Below are 14,109 nucleotides of genomic sequence, written 5' to 3' on the forward strand. Positions count from 1 at the left end.
TTTGCCACTTCAGATCTCCAGTGGTGTCACAAAGCTAAGCTTCAAATGCAGCTTTTTATTCCAAAGAGTCCATTTTAACACAAAGTTATAGCACCAGTGACAGAGGCCAGGCAAGAGGGCTCTAAAGAAGACTGGCTAAAAAGTTGTGGCAGCAAAGGTGATGGTGATATAATTAGAAGAAGAAGATGGCTTCCCAAGGCAACTAGCTCAATGGGCACATGCTCATGTGGTCAGGGGAAGGAAGTTGGATGACTTTACAGTCACACAATACATGTAGGATCTATTAAGAGAACATTTAACTCAATGGAATACCTAATTTTCAAATACTGTCAAATAAGAGTGAATTCCTTCCAAAGACTACAGCAAATTAGGGAAGTTGTCCCTGTTCTGAGCCTTTCTTCCTTTTGTTCCTCCTTTCAGGGGCTCCTTCTATCCAACTCCACAGGCCAGCCCTGTACCTAGTTCTTCTCTGTCCTGAAAGCCTGTAATGTAACCCATACGCATACAGAGGAAAGAAAGCTGGTGCAGGGGCTGCCTCCATAACTCCAAAGTCATCAGCAATGCCCAAATACCTTCACTTGTGTCCTGATTGATACCAGTCTTCTTTTCTGAAGAAAGTGTCTTGATTGGCTGGGGACAGGCTCTCAAATAACCAGAAAGGATTTTGCCTCTGTTCCCCTAAGTAATAAAAATGCATGTCCCCCTGCCTGCTGCTCTTTGCAATCCCATCACCATCTTAAATTGCCTAGGATGGTTCTATCTGGGATGGCTTGTTCTTTTTTTAATATTTTATCATTTTTTAGTTGTAGTTGGACACAATATCCCTATTTCGTTTGTTTATTTTTATGTGGTGCTAAGGATCGAACCTAGGGCCCCACACATGCGAGGCAAGCGCTCAACTGCTGAGCCACAACCCCAGCCCCATGGATGGCTTGTTCTTATACCCTTTACATCAAAGGAAAAAGAAAAATGGATAGAGAAATTTATCTAGTCAAAATGCTTTAATATTTAGTTTGAGGTGTCATGGGTTAACTTGTGATTCTAAAAGGACCACCTCGACTCTTCTCCCCTGTTCTAAACCATCTAAAAAGACAAAACTAGGTGGGAAGAATTTCTCTCACTCAAATTGTATATGATTCCTTTGCTGATATCTACTCAACTAAATGAAATAAAATAATGCACTGGTATAAAAACACACTATTACCCATAGGGATTTTGTTGGTGTTGCTTTCAATCAGTCTCCTCTTGAGAGATGTGGGTGTAAAGTATAATGGGGTTTTTCCTTTCTTCTTCTTTCTGTTGTGGTGCTAGGGATGGAACTCAGGGTCTCCCACACGGTAGGTAAATACCTACCATTGAACTACATCCCAGCACTAGATAATGGGATTTTCCTAACTGTCCCTCAAGCTTTAGGAATACAGTTCCTGAAGCAGTGAAGTGTCTGGCGGTTCAACCCCACTTGGACTTGGTTGATCAGGCATTTCCCCCTAGGACTGAGAATCGTGGACAGTATTAGGAGCACCTGGTCAAAGCAAAGCAGCTGTGATGAAGCTGCAACAAGGAGCTAGCTCAATCAGGACTGGCCCAGGAATGGAATGGAAAGTCAGTTGGGACACATTGTCAGCTGGAGCATGAGGGTGGACAGAAGCTGCCATTACATTGGGCACATTCGCGGACTCCATGGCTCCCCAGCAAGTACCTTAATGAACGTTTCCATACTGCCGTTAAAGAGCTTATGGCTACACACTGAAAGAGGCCTAGGTCTCTTCATTTTCTGTGGTTTAGGGGGAAGGCAGGGGGGCCTAGGGGAAAACGGAACAAAAGAAATCAAGAAAACAACAAACATAAACATCCAACTGGGAAAGACACTCTTAAAACCCCAAACTGGAGGAGAACATAAATGTCAATGGAAGCCCCTGGACCCCCGAAGCATTGGTTTCCAATGTTCCATCTGAGGCTTTTGGGTGTCTTAGGAAATCTTAATTTACCCACAATGCCAGGCAGGAGCAACTTTCATGGAACACAAATGCATTTAAATTAATGTTGGGGGTTGGGGCAGTATGTGTCCAAGAAACCACAGAAACTCTAATCAGAGGCCGTTATCCTGCAAAGCTGACCAGATGGAAGGGGGATAAGGGGAGAGAGATGTAATCAATAGCCTAAGAAAGCAAGAGACTTTCAAAAATTATTGGGAGGGTTAATTTTCATTATTTTGGCTTAAATCCATCACCAAGTCTCAACTCCCAATGTACCAGGGCACTCATCTTCCTAATGCTTCTTGGCATTTCAAATGCACTTGACTAATCCTTATTTCATTGATCTGAGAGCCAGGCAATTATTATTCTCATTTCTGAGATGAAGAAGCTGATGCCAGGAGGCAGGCTGCAGCTTCTTCGGGGTCCCCAGGTGACCTGGGATGATGATAATACCCTGTTCTTCAGTAAAGTACACTTTTGATTAAAGTACTTTCAAGTCCATTATCACACTTAACAGATGTCAACATATGGTCCCATTTTACAGAGGCAGAAACTGAGGCCAGAGGGCAGAAGTGGCAGAGCCAGCCCCAAACCTAGGCCCTTTGGGCTCCACCTCCAGGGTTTTTCCTACCAGGTCACAGTCATGGAGCCTTAGGGTTCCTTTTCATTTCCAGCCAACCCTTGCCATGGGGTCAGGATGAAAGTATCTTGCTTTGCTTTAGGATCCCCACTGCCTGTGCTCTGTTCTTGGCCACAGGGAGGGGAAACACACCACAGTTTACCAGGAACAATGAAACTGCCACAAACACTAGACCTGTTTCCAGAGTTGCTCACCATGCATAGGATTGTGTGGCTTATTTGCTCATGTCATCACCCAACTAGCACGAATTGAGGCTGCCACATTTTCCAGGCAAAGGTTTGTTTTTTTGGGTTTTTTGTTGTTGCTGTTGCTGTTTTTGTTTTGTTTTTGAGGTTAGGAGGAGGGTCCCTAATCAAGAGAGGCAGTCATTTCCAAATGGCTTGGTTCCAAATTTGTGGAGCACAAAGTAGGTACTCAGCCAGACACAGAGAATATCCACACATGACAAGCAAAGCCCTGGTCCCCAAAGTCTTGGTTGATGTTTGTGAATGGGCAGGAAGGTGTAGACAATCAAGACAAATGAGGCTCATGCTGCCTCTTTCAGGGAGCTTGCTGTACCTGTCTCCTGGAGCAGGCCAGCCTGGGGAATGCTGACCAACTCCTCCTAGGAGTTGAGCATTGAGCAAATTCTGCTAAGCTCTAGGGCATGCATGGGCAAAGACACACTCCAACTAGCATGCCACCCAAACAGTGGAACCAAAATAACAGCACAGACCAAAATTTGGTAAAGAAACAACAGGCAAGATTATTTCAAGCCCATTTTGGGTCTAAGTCAATTTGGTTAGCTAAGTCCGTGTCATTTCTTTTTCAAAAATTACTTATTTTCTGAGGCTCTGTGTATGGAAGGAGGGGTGGGATTTCTAACAATGGACTTGGTTTTGAATTTCCAAATGCAAAAAAGCCGAAAGAGAGTGCCAAAAACGTGACACGAGGCCACAGGTTTTAACTTTGGGGATCAGAAATAACTTAAGGCTAGCAACATTGTCACCTTGTTTTAGATCATTTCCTTATCCTGCATTGAGGATGACCTCAAAACAACCCTGTGAGGTCGGCAAGAACTGCTAAACCCATTTCACTCAGAAGGCAAATGAGCCCACGGCAGTGAACGGACGCCCCTAGTCACACAAATAAAATGTGATTGAAGCTGGGAGTAGAATGCTGCTCTCCCTACTTGAGACTCCAGTGTGACTGTGACATGGAGAAAGTGATTTTATCACAGAACAGCCAGCAGTCATATTGATTTATCTACTAAATGCTCGTGGCCAGCAAGAGTGGAGACTCATGGTGAAGGTGATGGACAACCAGGATCAAAAATCTCTGTGGTGCCCAGTTGGAAGGTTTTCTTAATATAAGTCCTAAGCGTTTTTGTTTTTTTTTTTTTAAGAAACTTTACACAAAGTGGAAATAAAAGGAAAATAGTATATCCTTCCCCATTTTCCCTGCCCAATTCAGAAAACAAAGGGCCATTTGTATCACACTGGGACTGCTTTCTGTGTGGCTCTGTGCACTGACTGGAATCTCTGACAGGGAACCGTAGCTATCCCAACTTTGCACGATATCAAATCTGTATAGACTTACTGAAGTGCTGGGTGGGGCACAAAGTGGGGAGCAGGGGGACAGCTCAGCCAAGGAAAGTGGGGCAGCCTAAGCCTTCCATCTCTTCTGCTGCTCAGTTGCAGAGCAAAAAAGGAAAGAAAGAGAGAGAGAAAGAAAGGCAGGGCAAACAGGGACAGAGAAAGCCACAGAGAGGAAGAAAGAGAAACCAGAGACCAATGTCCCCTTTCTGCCTTTCAACCAAGATGAAAATCAATATATGTTGGCAACCCAGGTGTTGGCTTGAAATTATTCTGTGACCAAAACGATGTGATTAGAAATTTCCCTAGAAAACCTAATAGACATGAATGTCAAATCCAAAATGGTGGCAATACCGAAGTTCAATGCAGTGAAGCTCTAGGGGGATGTGCCTGTGTATGTGATGAGTTGTATTTGTCTAGACACTACGTCAAGTAATTTCACCTCTAATCTAGACCACAGGGCATGTCCCCCTGGGTTAGGGAGGCTAACTTTGTTTGAATGACAATAATTACAAATTCATGTTTTTCCGTGGCTTTGCCATTTGTCATATACTTTTTAAGTGCAATATCACATCTGGCCAGCCTAAGTTATAGTTATTATAATTTTGGACTATTCAAAGATAAGGTTCTTAAATGTGAGAAAATACAACATGTTGCATCTGGTGTGCAAAAACTGGCCCTTCTAGACACAGTTACCAGCAACCTGGCTTAGGGAACCTGCTCAAATGACCATCCTAAATGAGAGTGACTATGTGCAAGGGTCTATGAAAGGTATAGAGAGTCACAGTACAGAGACATTTCACCCAGGGCCTTCTGTGATTAATTTTAAATTTTTTCCAAGTTGGCAACAAGTTCCACAAGTTAAATAATGATTGTGGAAGCAAGGACAGGCTTCTAGTTTATGAACAAAGTTGCCTTTGACCTTGGCCAGGAGCCAGAGTGCATCCTCTCCTAGGTCTAGAGTTTAGTGGCAGGGTATCTAAGTGTGAGGTCTGGTAACTTTAGCTTGAATTTTCCAAGTCCTTGGTTAAAGTGGGTGTGGAAGACAAGGCCTCATAGGGCTTTATTTAGTAATTTAAAAAAATAAAAAAATCAACCCTCAACATTCCCCTGAGGGAGGAGACCTGGCCAAGGGTTTGATTACAGATCTCTGCTCCAGCAATCTGCTGGAGCAATCTTCTCCTGCCTGAGTCGTAGGAATGAGGAGGAAGTGAGGATTGGCTCCATTCATCTCCATCTGTTCCACTATTTGCAGACTTCGGTACAAAATATGGCTTCTGTGTTTGGGGATTATAACAACATCTTCTTGCCAGAAAAAAAGTAATAATAATAAGTTTGTTTCTGAAAGATTCTTCGAAAGTGACCCTGCACATCTGCTGCCCCATATGTGGGAAGGTCCTTGCCTGGTGTGAATCATTTTGATGTTCCCAAATTCCCAGGCCCAGAGGAACAGCTGCACAGGCAGAATTTCTGGAAAACCCTTGTCCCAACACTCTTAAAAGCCCAGAGCTTTCCAAGTCTCTGCCCTGCCTATTCCCTTCCCAAGCAGCAGGGGAGAGTTGGGGGATCATGTTTGCTCTTGCCAAGTAGGACAGCTTTCCAGGATTCTGGGCCACTGGGAAGGACGTGTGGGGGGTTGGAAAGAATGCCATCAGGTCACTGGGCCCAGAAAGTGAGGCAAAAAGTGGTTCTCAACTGCGGCAAAGTGCAGACCTTCAGACCACTGATTGAGTTCATGTCCAGCAGCCTCATAGCTCTTGCTGAGAACTTTGAAATGGATGGGCTCCAAGGAACAACCTGGGTGGTGACAGAGCTGCTTATGGTTCTAAGTTCTAAGCTCTGGGAAAGCAGAGGCAAGTGAGCCCATGAGCTCTCAGCTGCTGAGGCAAAGTGTTCACTGGCTCTGGTGTGCTCAGGGAAAAGCGCAAAGGGTAATGTTGAACAAGCTGAAGAGAAAGCAGAAGTTGCCCATTTGTTACTTTCTGCGACAGCCCATCCAGGTGCCCATGAGGTCCAAGCCAGGGTGTGGGCAGCACGGATGTTTGAGCACGCATCTGTGTGTGTACGCGCGCGCATGCGTATGCCCAGCTGTGCACAATGTCAGCCAAACCCCCAAAACTTGCTTGACAAACTCAGACCGAGGCTGGGCCGGCCCACCTAAGCTGGGCAGTTCGCTCAGTGACCACATAACAAAAGAGAGGCGGAGAGTGGGAGGGTGTCAACAGCCTCTGGCCTCTACTGGCTGTCCTCTGTGGCTCTAAGGTAGATAGATACTGCTGACCCACCTAGTGGACAGCATCAAGGGGAAATGCCCCACAGCAGCTCCGACAGAGCCCCCAGCCCATCGCCAGCTCAGGGGGCGTGGCTTCACCACTCCAGCACTACAACAAGCGAAGCAACCTCTAACCTCCACGGCCCCTGTGCCTTCCCTTAGCATCCGCACCACCCTGGCTGGTGAAGTGCATCCCAGCCTCCCCTGCTCCCAGTGGTCTATCCCTCGCCAACCACCCCACACCCAACCTCAGGCAGCGGGTAAAAGAGAACAAGATTTTCCAACTCTCACCTGGTGGTGCCACATTCTGCTCTCTCCCCTGGGGAGAAAAAGTACACGGTAATGTTTAATTGGCTTTTTTAAAAAATCAGAACATTCTTTTTCCCCCCTAAAAGCAAAAAAGATTCCTTGTGCCCATTTATAGTCACTGTTCCCACCACCTGCCCCAGACAACCACCAACTACTCTCAACCTCTGTAGGTTTGCCTTGACGTTGACAGAATCGTCCAACATGTGACCTTCTGCACTGGTGTCTTTCATTTAGCATTATGATTTTGAGGTTCATCCACATAGCATGATTAAGTAATTCATTCCTTTTTTTTTTTTTGGTTGAGTAATGTTTTTTTGTATAGACAAACCAAATTTTCCTTATCCATTCACTTACCAGTAGTTGTCCTCTCAATATCTCTCACCTTAAACGTTCCCCCAAAACACATCCCGTTTCCATGTCCCAAACCTAGTCCTACCCAAGTCTTCAAAATCTCAATAAATGGGACACCCACCCACTTGTTTAAGCCAGAAGTGTAAGAATCACCTTTGAAAACTATTTCCTCCTTAAATCTGCCCACTTCCCTCCATCTTGGGCCAGTTCCGTGTGTGTGTGTGTGTGTGTGTGTGTGTGTGTGTGTGTGTTGCTGCGGACTGAACCTAGGGCCACATTCCCAGGTCCCCATGTTCCTTTTACTCAGTTTTTCTATCCAGTACAGTCCATCATGGATTCATGAAGATGATGGGTAATAAATCTCTTTAAACTGCAAATAATATCATGTCATTTTCTTGCTTACAACCTTCCAACCTCCCACTGCACATAGAATAAAATCTAAGCCTCTTACTATTTTTTAAAGGCTTTTGAGATCTGAGTTGATCCTGTTGAGCTACTACTCCAACTATCTGGACTACTTTCTCTTTTGAGCATGATGTTCCTGACACAATTTCTTTCTGCACAGTCCTCAAACAGGCCTTTGCATTTGCTTCCTGGAATCTTCTTCCCCATATACTTGCTTGGCTGGCTTTTGCTTGCTTTCTGGGTCTCCGCTGAAAAGTTGGGTCCAGACAAAAGCTTCTTCTACCTAAAGCAGACATTTATCTCCTTATGTCACCTTTATCTATTTAACTTCTCTCTTTATAGGGCTTAACATCAATATTTTTCTTGCCTCTTATTTACTTGTCTATTCCCAGTCTATCTCCACTAAACAACACTCCATTCTATAGAGAAGGAATCTCATCTGTTCTTTACCAAATGTCTTCTTTGATATAATGAGAGCAACTATGAACAGAGCAGGGAGGAAGAGTAGGAAGAAAAGATTAACATTAAACAGAGACATGAGATGGGAGGGAAAGGGAGAGAAAAGGGAAATTGCATGGAAATGAAGGGAGACCCTCATTGCTATACAAAATTACATATAAGAGGTTGTGAGGGGAATGGGAAAATAAACAAGGAGAGAAATGAATTACAGTAGATGGGGTAGAGAGAGAAGTTGGGAGGGGAGGGGAGGGGGGATAGTAGGGGATAGGAAAGGTAGCAGAATACAACAATTACTAATAGGGAATTATGTAAAATTGTGGATGTGTAACCGATGAGATTCTGCAATCTGCATTTGGGGTAAAATTGGAGGTTCATAACCCACTTCAATCTAATGTATGAAATATGATATGTCAAGAGCTTTGTAATGTTGTGAACAACCAATAAAAAAAAGTACATATATGAAGACATGAATTGGTGTAAACATACTTTATACACAGAGATATGAAAAATTGTGCTCAATATGTGTAATAAGAATTGTAATGCATTCTGCTGTCATGTATTTAAAAAATTAAATCAATTAAATACTAAAAAAATAAAGCTCATATTATACTTAAAAAAAAAAAAAGAGCTAGTGCCAGAGATTGAGCACCGAGCCCTATGCACGCCATGGTCAGGGACTTGTCTGAACTTCAACCTGTAGGTGTGCAAGGCACATGCTCTCAGCCTATGCTAGAGATGAGAAGGCAGGGATGAAGTCAGAGTTTGCCATGAAGAGTGCTGATGCTGGGCTTCTAGACTTGGTCCAGAGATAGAGCTTCTGGTACTACAGAGTCTCCCTCCTACTTCTGAATTTGTAATGATTTCTAAAGCAAAGCCCTTAACTGGACCATACAACTGAAGAGCCATTTCTGATGTACAGTTTTAAAGGGCTCCCAGTTTTATAAGGTATTCTCACATTCATCATCACAAACCACACAAAACTGGATAAAACAGGTTTATTAGGCATGAAAGTTTTCACTTTAAAAAAAAAATTTCTATAACACCACGGTTTGGACACAAATCATGCGTTTTGCACAAATCATGTGCTCAATAAATATTTATTGAATGAGTAAATGAATAAACAGATCCTTTGTCTTCAACAAGCTCAGTGCTTAATGATTATAACAGTCTAAAAGTAGAGTATGCAACAGTGTGACATGCAGCAGTGCCACAGTACAATTGCACACAGGGTATCAACCCTGTAACACCAGACAAGCAAAATGATTTGAACAGATGAAGTGACTTTCCCAAGTCCCTGCTTAAGTATACAGTTTGGACTCCAATCCAGGCTGTCTGGCTTCATATATGAGCTTTTCCTGGGGAACTTGGTCCACCCTCACACACATGGGATTAGGGAAGATTAGATGCCCCAGTAGAATTTGCCTCAAACTCAGTGTATCCTTAAAGGTGATGCTTGGCTTTTAATAGCATCCCTCTGCCCCAACTCTCTTTCCCCAATTATTGTATGTGATTGACACTTCTCAGCCTTCAGCCTCAACTTTCACATCACTTCCTGGAGGAAGTGATTTCCCCCTCCCTGCCCGCCATATACAGTTTTCTAGCTCAGCCCAAATCTGTCATTCATGGGGCTTATCATAATTATTACTCTTTACTCAGTATAGTCATGAGCTGCATAGTGATATTTTGATCAATGACATTATGAGAGTGGTCCCATAAGATTATAATGCGCCAAAAAATGCCCATCGCCTAGTGATATCATAACCACCATAATGTCATTGTTGTGCAATGCATTTTTCATATTTTTTAAAATATTTTTTAGTTGTCAATGGACCTTTATTTTATTTATGTGTGGTGCTAAGAATTGAACCCAGTGCCTCACACGTGCTAGGTAAGCACTCTACTACTGAGCCACAACCCCAGCCCTCATTTCCCACGTTTGTGGTGATGCTGGTGTGAATCTACTACACTGTCAATCATGTAAAAGTGAGGCACATACAATTATGTAAGGTGCATAATTCTTGGTAATTATAATAAACAACTATTTTACTCATTTATGTATTTACTATAGGATAATTTTTGTTTGTTTGTTTGTTTGTTTTTTGGCATCAGGGATTGAACTCAGAGGCACTTAACCACTGAGCCACATCCCCAGCCCTTTTTTAAAATTTTGTTTTTTATTTTGAGACAGGGTCTTGCTAAGTTGCTTAGGGCATTGTTAAGTTGCTGGGGCTGGTTTTGATCCTCCTGTGTCAGCCTCCCAAGCTGCTGGTATTACAGGCACGTGCCACCGCACATGGCTTAGTGTACTTTTTATAATTATTTTAGAATGTACTCCTACCGGACAAAAGTTGACTATAAAACAATGTGCTGCATTACTCAGGCAGCAGCCTCATATATCTTGTGTTCAGTGTCTTAATCACATCATTTCCGCTTTTGCTTGATTTAATCTCATGCTGCCTTGTTCATCATGGCCCTAGGAGCAGCAGGCTATCATATATGTATATTCTATGTATGGTCTAGCCTCCTACTCTGAGAATGCCAAATTTGTGTACGAGCACTCCCTGACTTCTGCACATGGTGAAATCGCCTAATGGTGTGTTTCTCAGAAACTATCACCATCATTAAGCTATGCATGACTGCTGTTTGTTGACTAAAGTCTCTTTCCCCTGAGATGTTATCTGTCTTGTGTACCACAGTATCCCCTCACCATGCACAGTGGTGCTTTTAGATGAGCAGACAGATGGAGTGGGGAGGGAAGAAGGGACGGGGTAGGAATCAAAGGGTTTAGGACATGGGAGTAGAACATCAGAACACACTTAAGGCAGACTTTCCTCTAACGAGGAATCTAATATATCTAACATATGATCCTTTTTGTTTTGGTTTTGGTTTTGGTATTGGGTATTGAACCTAGGGATGCTCTATCTCTGAGCTACATTCCCAGTTCTTGTTATTTTTTATTTTGAGCTAGTGTCTTGCTAAGTTGCTTAGGACCTCACTAAGTTGCTGAGGCTGACCTTGAACTTGCAATCTTATTGCCTTAATATTCCACATTGCTGGGATTGTAGGTGTGTGCCACTGTGCCCAGCAGGATCCTTCAGCTTTATAGTCACATTCTAGCTCTTAAGAACGCCATTATCAACATCTTTAGGAATAGTATTTCAACTTCTAACAAATGTCAGAAATCAAAAAATGCTCTGTTCTTAACCTCCTGAGACGTGCTGAGATTTTAAAGACACATATTTTATAGTTGGTACCTTGGCCATTTTCTAGAAGGTCAGACTGTCTAGTCCTGGTGGCCATTTTGCTCTATGATGGGCTATTAAGTTTGAGCCTGAAAGGTTTATCCCATTCCTGTTATAGACAATGCATTTATTAATCCTTGAGGGATCTTAGTAACCTGAAAAACCATCTTATCAGGGTATAAGCCCTAGAGCTTACAGAATACCCAAACCTCAGAGCAATAAAAAGGTCCTAGATCTAAGACTCATGATAAACTGAGACGATGATAAACAGAGATTTCTCTAGTCAATAAAATGACACAGCAACAGCCAAAGGCAGAAGAGGATATATGTTCTTGTTCCCAACGTGACAGTAGCAGCATTTGTAACAGGGAACCTAGCTGCTTTAAAACTTGTGTGCCTGGGGTCAATCACATTAAGAAATTCACTTCTAAGTAAAGGTGACAAAAAAGACCTTGTGCTTCATGTAACTTTTCTTACCTGCTGCCAAAAGGGCACTTTAGAGATAAAATGAAGTATCAGACATGAGACTTCTTTAAAACAAACAAACAAACAAACAAAACACCTTATCTTTTTAGCCAAATATTCCTTTGGCCCTATATTTCTTATTTGGCTTTTAAATTTCTAAATCATCCCTCCATATACAAAATGACTGTCAGAGAACATATAAGAGCCATTGATCCAGGTACAACTATACCCTGGCCCAACTCTTAGAAAAGATTCCATGGAATAGAGAAGACAAAATGATCAGTAGAAGGGCTGGGATTGTGGCTCTCTGGTAGAGCACTTGTCTAGCATGTGTGAGGCACTGGGTTTGATTCTCAGCACCACATATAAATAAATAAAATAAAGGTCCATTGACAACTAAAAAATATTTTAAAAAACGCTCAGTAGAGGTGATTCATTGATCAACACTCAGAAGAATGAATTTGATAAGATTCTGAGCTCTCTTGGCTGCTCAGTTTTTCCATGTACCCCTTTCTCCACTGGGCAAGAATTTTCTCATTCTGAATCAAATTCTTCTGGTTGCAAATTCTCCCTTTTCACTAAGAATATCCTAAGAATAATATCCTAAGAATCCATAGTATACTTCACTGTGTAGTAGATATAAAAAATGAATGAAGATTTGGTCTCAATTTATTCAGCTTCAGTTTTTTCTTCTGTCAGTCAGTAGTTTACTAACTTTAGTTCATAATAGTATATCAGTATTCATTGATTGTGATAAATATACCATACTAATGTAAGATGTTACTATAGGGGAAACTGGGTATGAGTATGTGGGAACTCTTGTACTATCTTTCTAAAGTTTCTGCAATCTAAAACTATTGTAAAATTAAAAGTTCATTCAAAAAACTTTTCTAGAATTGGCCAGTGTACCAAGACCTATTGTCAAAGGATGCAAGCTAGGCTTTTACATGGCTGGTTCACTAAAAGAGATTCTGGATGGTTCTTTTTTAGCAGCCCTGTATGTCTAAAGCTACATGTTCTTACAGCTTTTGTTGCTAGCAGCTCAAAACTTGGAAGAGAGCCACATCTCAGGGCAAGGTGAGTTTGGAGGCTAAATAAACTTGGAAAACCAAATGGACCAGGAGTTATACCAACCATAATAATTACTATTATCTCATTAGGGCCAGTCAGGCAAGGACAGCAATAGAAGTTTCCATCTGACAATGCACAGGGAAGAGCCAAAGAGAAGTCTTCTCTTCCCAGTCTAAGGACTCATAGGATCTTATTTTTTAAAAGAACATCTACTTTTTCTAAACCCAAGGAATCTTATTCTGAAAAATACAAGTAGCCAAAAACTCATATGAGCCTGCCTTTCATACAGGGCTCATGAGAATAGCTCCCAGAGCCAGGCCCATAAAAACTAATCCTCCTGTCCATTCCTTGTCTTGGAAGCTACCCTGTTACCCGCTTCCCCTGAGCTTCTCTTGGACTTTCTGTCTCTTCCCTTACACCTTCATTCTTGCTGTTTTTCTACCATCTTTGTTACCTACACCCTCCTCAGCCCTTCTACTCCCTAGTCCAATACTGAAATGTCAGAATGGGTAGAATTTAAGGGGGGAGGGGTGCGGATAAAGAGAAAGTTCATTGAAACTAACCCTTCTCCCCCTTTACTCGCCAATCATGAGTTTTGACAAATGTATGCCCCCTGTGTATAATCACTACTCAAATCAGGATATAAAACTTTTCTATTACCCCCCAAACCTCCAAGTTCTGACGAGCTAGAGCACACAAATCAGATCAGTGGTTGCTTGGGGTAGAGTGGGAGGACTGGCTGGAAAGGGGCAGAAGGAGATTTTTAATGGTGATGGAAACGTTTTCTATTCTGGCTTGGGTGATGGCTGCACATGCAAAATGCAAAGGCCCTGGGACAGGAATAAGCTTGGTGGGTTTTGAAAGGCACAGACTTGTCCTGCCTGGATGGAACACAGAAAGGAGAGAGTGTCGGATCAGGTCAGGGAATCAAGCAAAAGCCAAGTGACGGAGAGGCTTATGTGCCATGAGAGCAGCTGGGGTTTTATTTCAACTGTCACTAGAAGATTTGGGTGGTTCTAAGCCTAGTCTTCAGGTCCTCCAAGGACTAAACCATGTCTCATATGTCTGGAATTTCCTTCTCTGGACCTAGAACCCTCGCCGGGCACTCTACCCATATTTCTGGCATCTGCTGAAAATCATCAATGCTGACCCCTAGGTCCCTGGATTCCCACTCACTACCTAATGAGTACTAGACCATGATCTTCCCCCTTATCCTAAACTAAGACCCATGATTACCCTCTATTTTCTGTAGCCAGACTGTACCCAATTTCCCCAGCTGCCCAGTCCTGGCAGGTGGGTCCAGTACCAGGCCCTATTCTGCCAAGGGTTCAGAGTCTCAATCCTA

The 14,109-nt window shown here is 42.7% G+C and overlaps 1 protein-coding gene across 4 annotated transcripts in view; it reads right to left on the bottom strand.

Moving 5' to 3' along the window:
• SRGAP3 (SLIT-ROBO Rho GTPase activating protein 3) overlaps positions 1–14,109 on the bottom strand; it is a 252,101-nt gene that overhangs the window by 42,322 nt on the left and 195,670 nt on the right. For 2 of the 4 annotated variants that reach the window (XM_081276009.1, XM_081276011.1), the window contains exons 11-12: positions 6,754–6,781; positions 1,700–1,802 (exon numbers count right to left, since the gene is read on the bottom strand). In XM_081276009.1, the coding sequence (XP_081132135.1) occupies positions 1,700–1,802; positions 6,754–6,781 (131 nt within the window). The remainder of the gene's footprint in view (positions 1–1,699; positions 1,803–6,753; positions 6,782–14,109) is intronic. The other 2 variants (XR_014019852.1, XM_081276010.1) reach the window with 1 other exon arrangement.

The sequence above is a fragment of the Spermophilus citellus genome (genome assembly GCF_964194105.1).
Source record: "Spermophilus citellus genome assembly, chromosome: 19".
Classification (NCBI taxonomy): domain Eukaryota; kingdom Metazoa; phylum Chordata; class Mammalia; order Rodentia; family Sciuridae; genus Spermophilus; species Spermophilus citellus.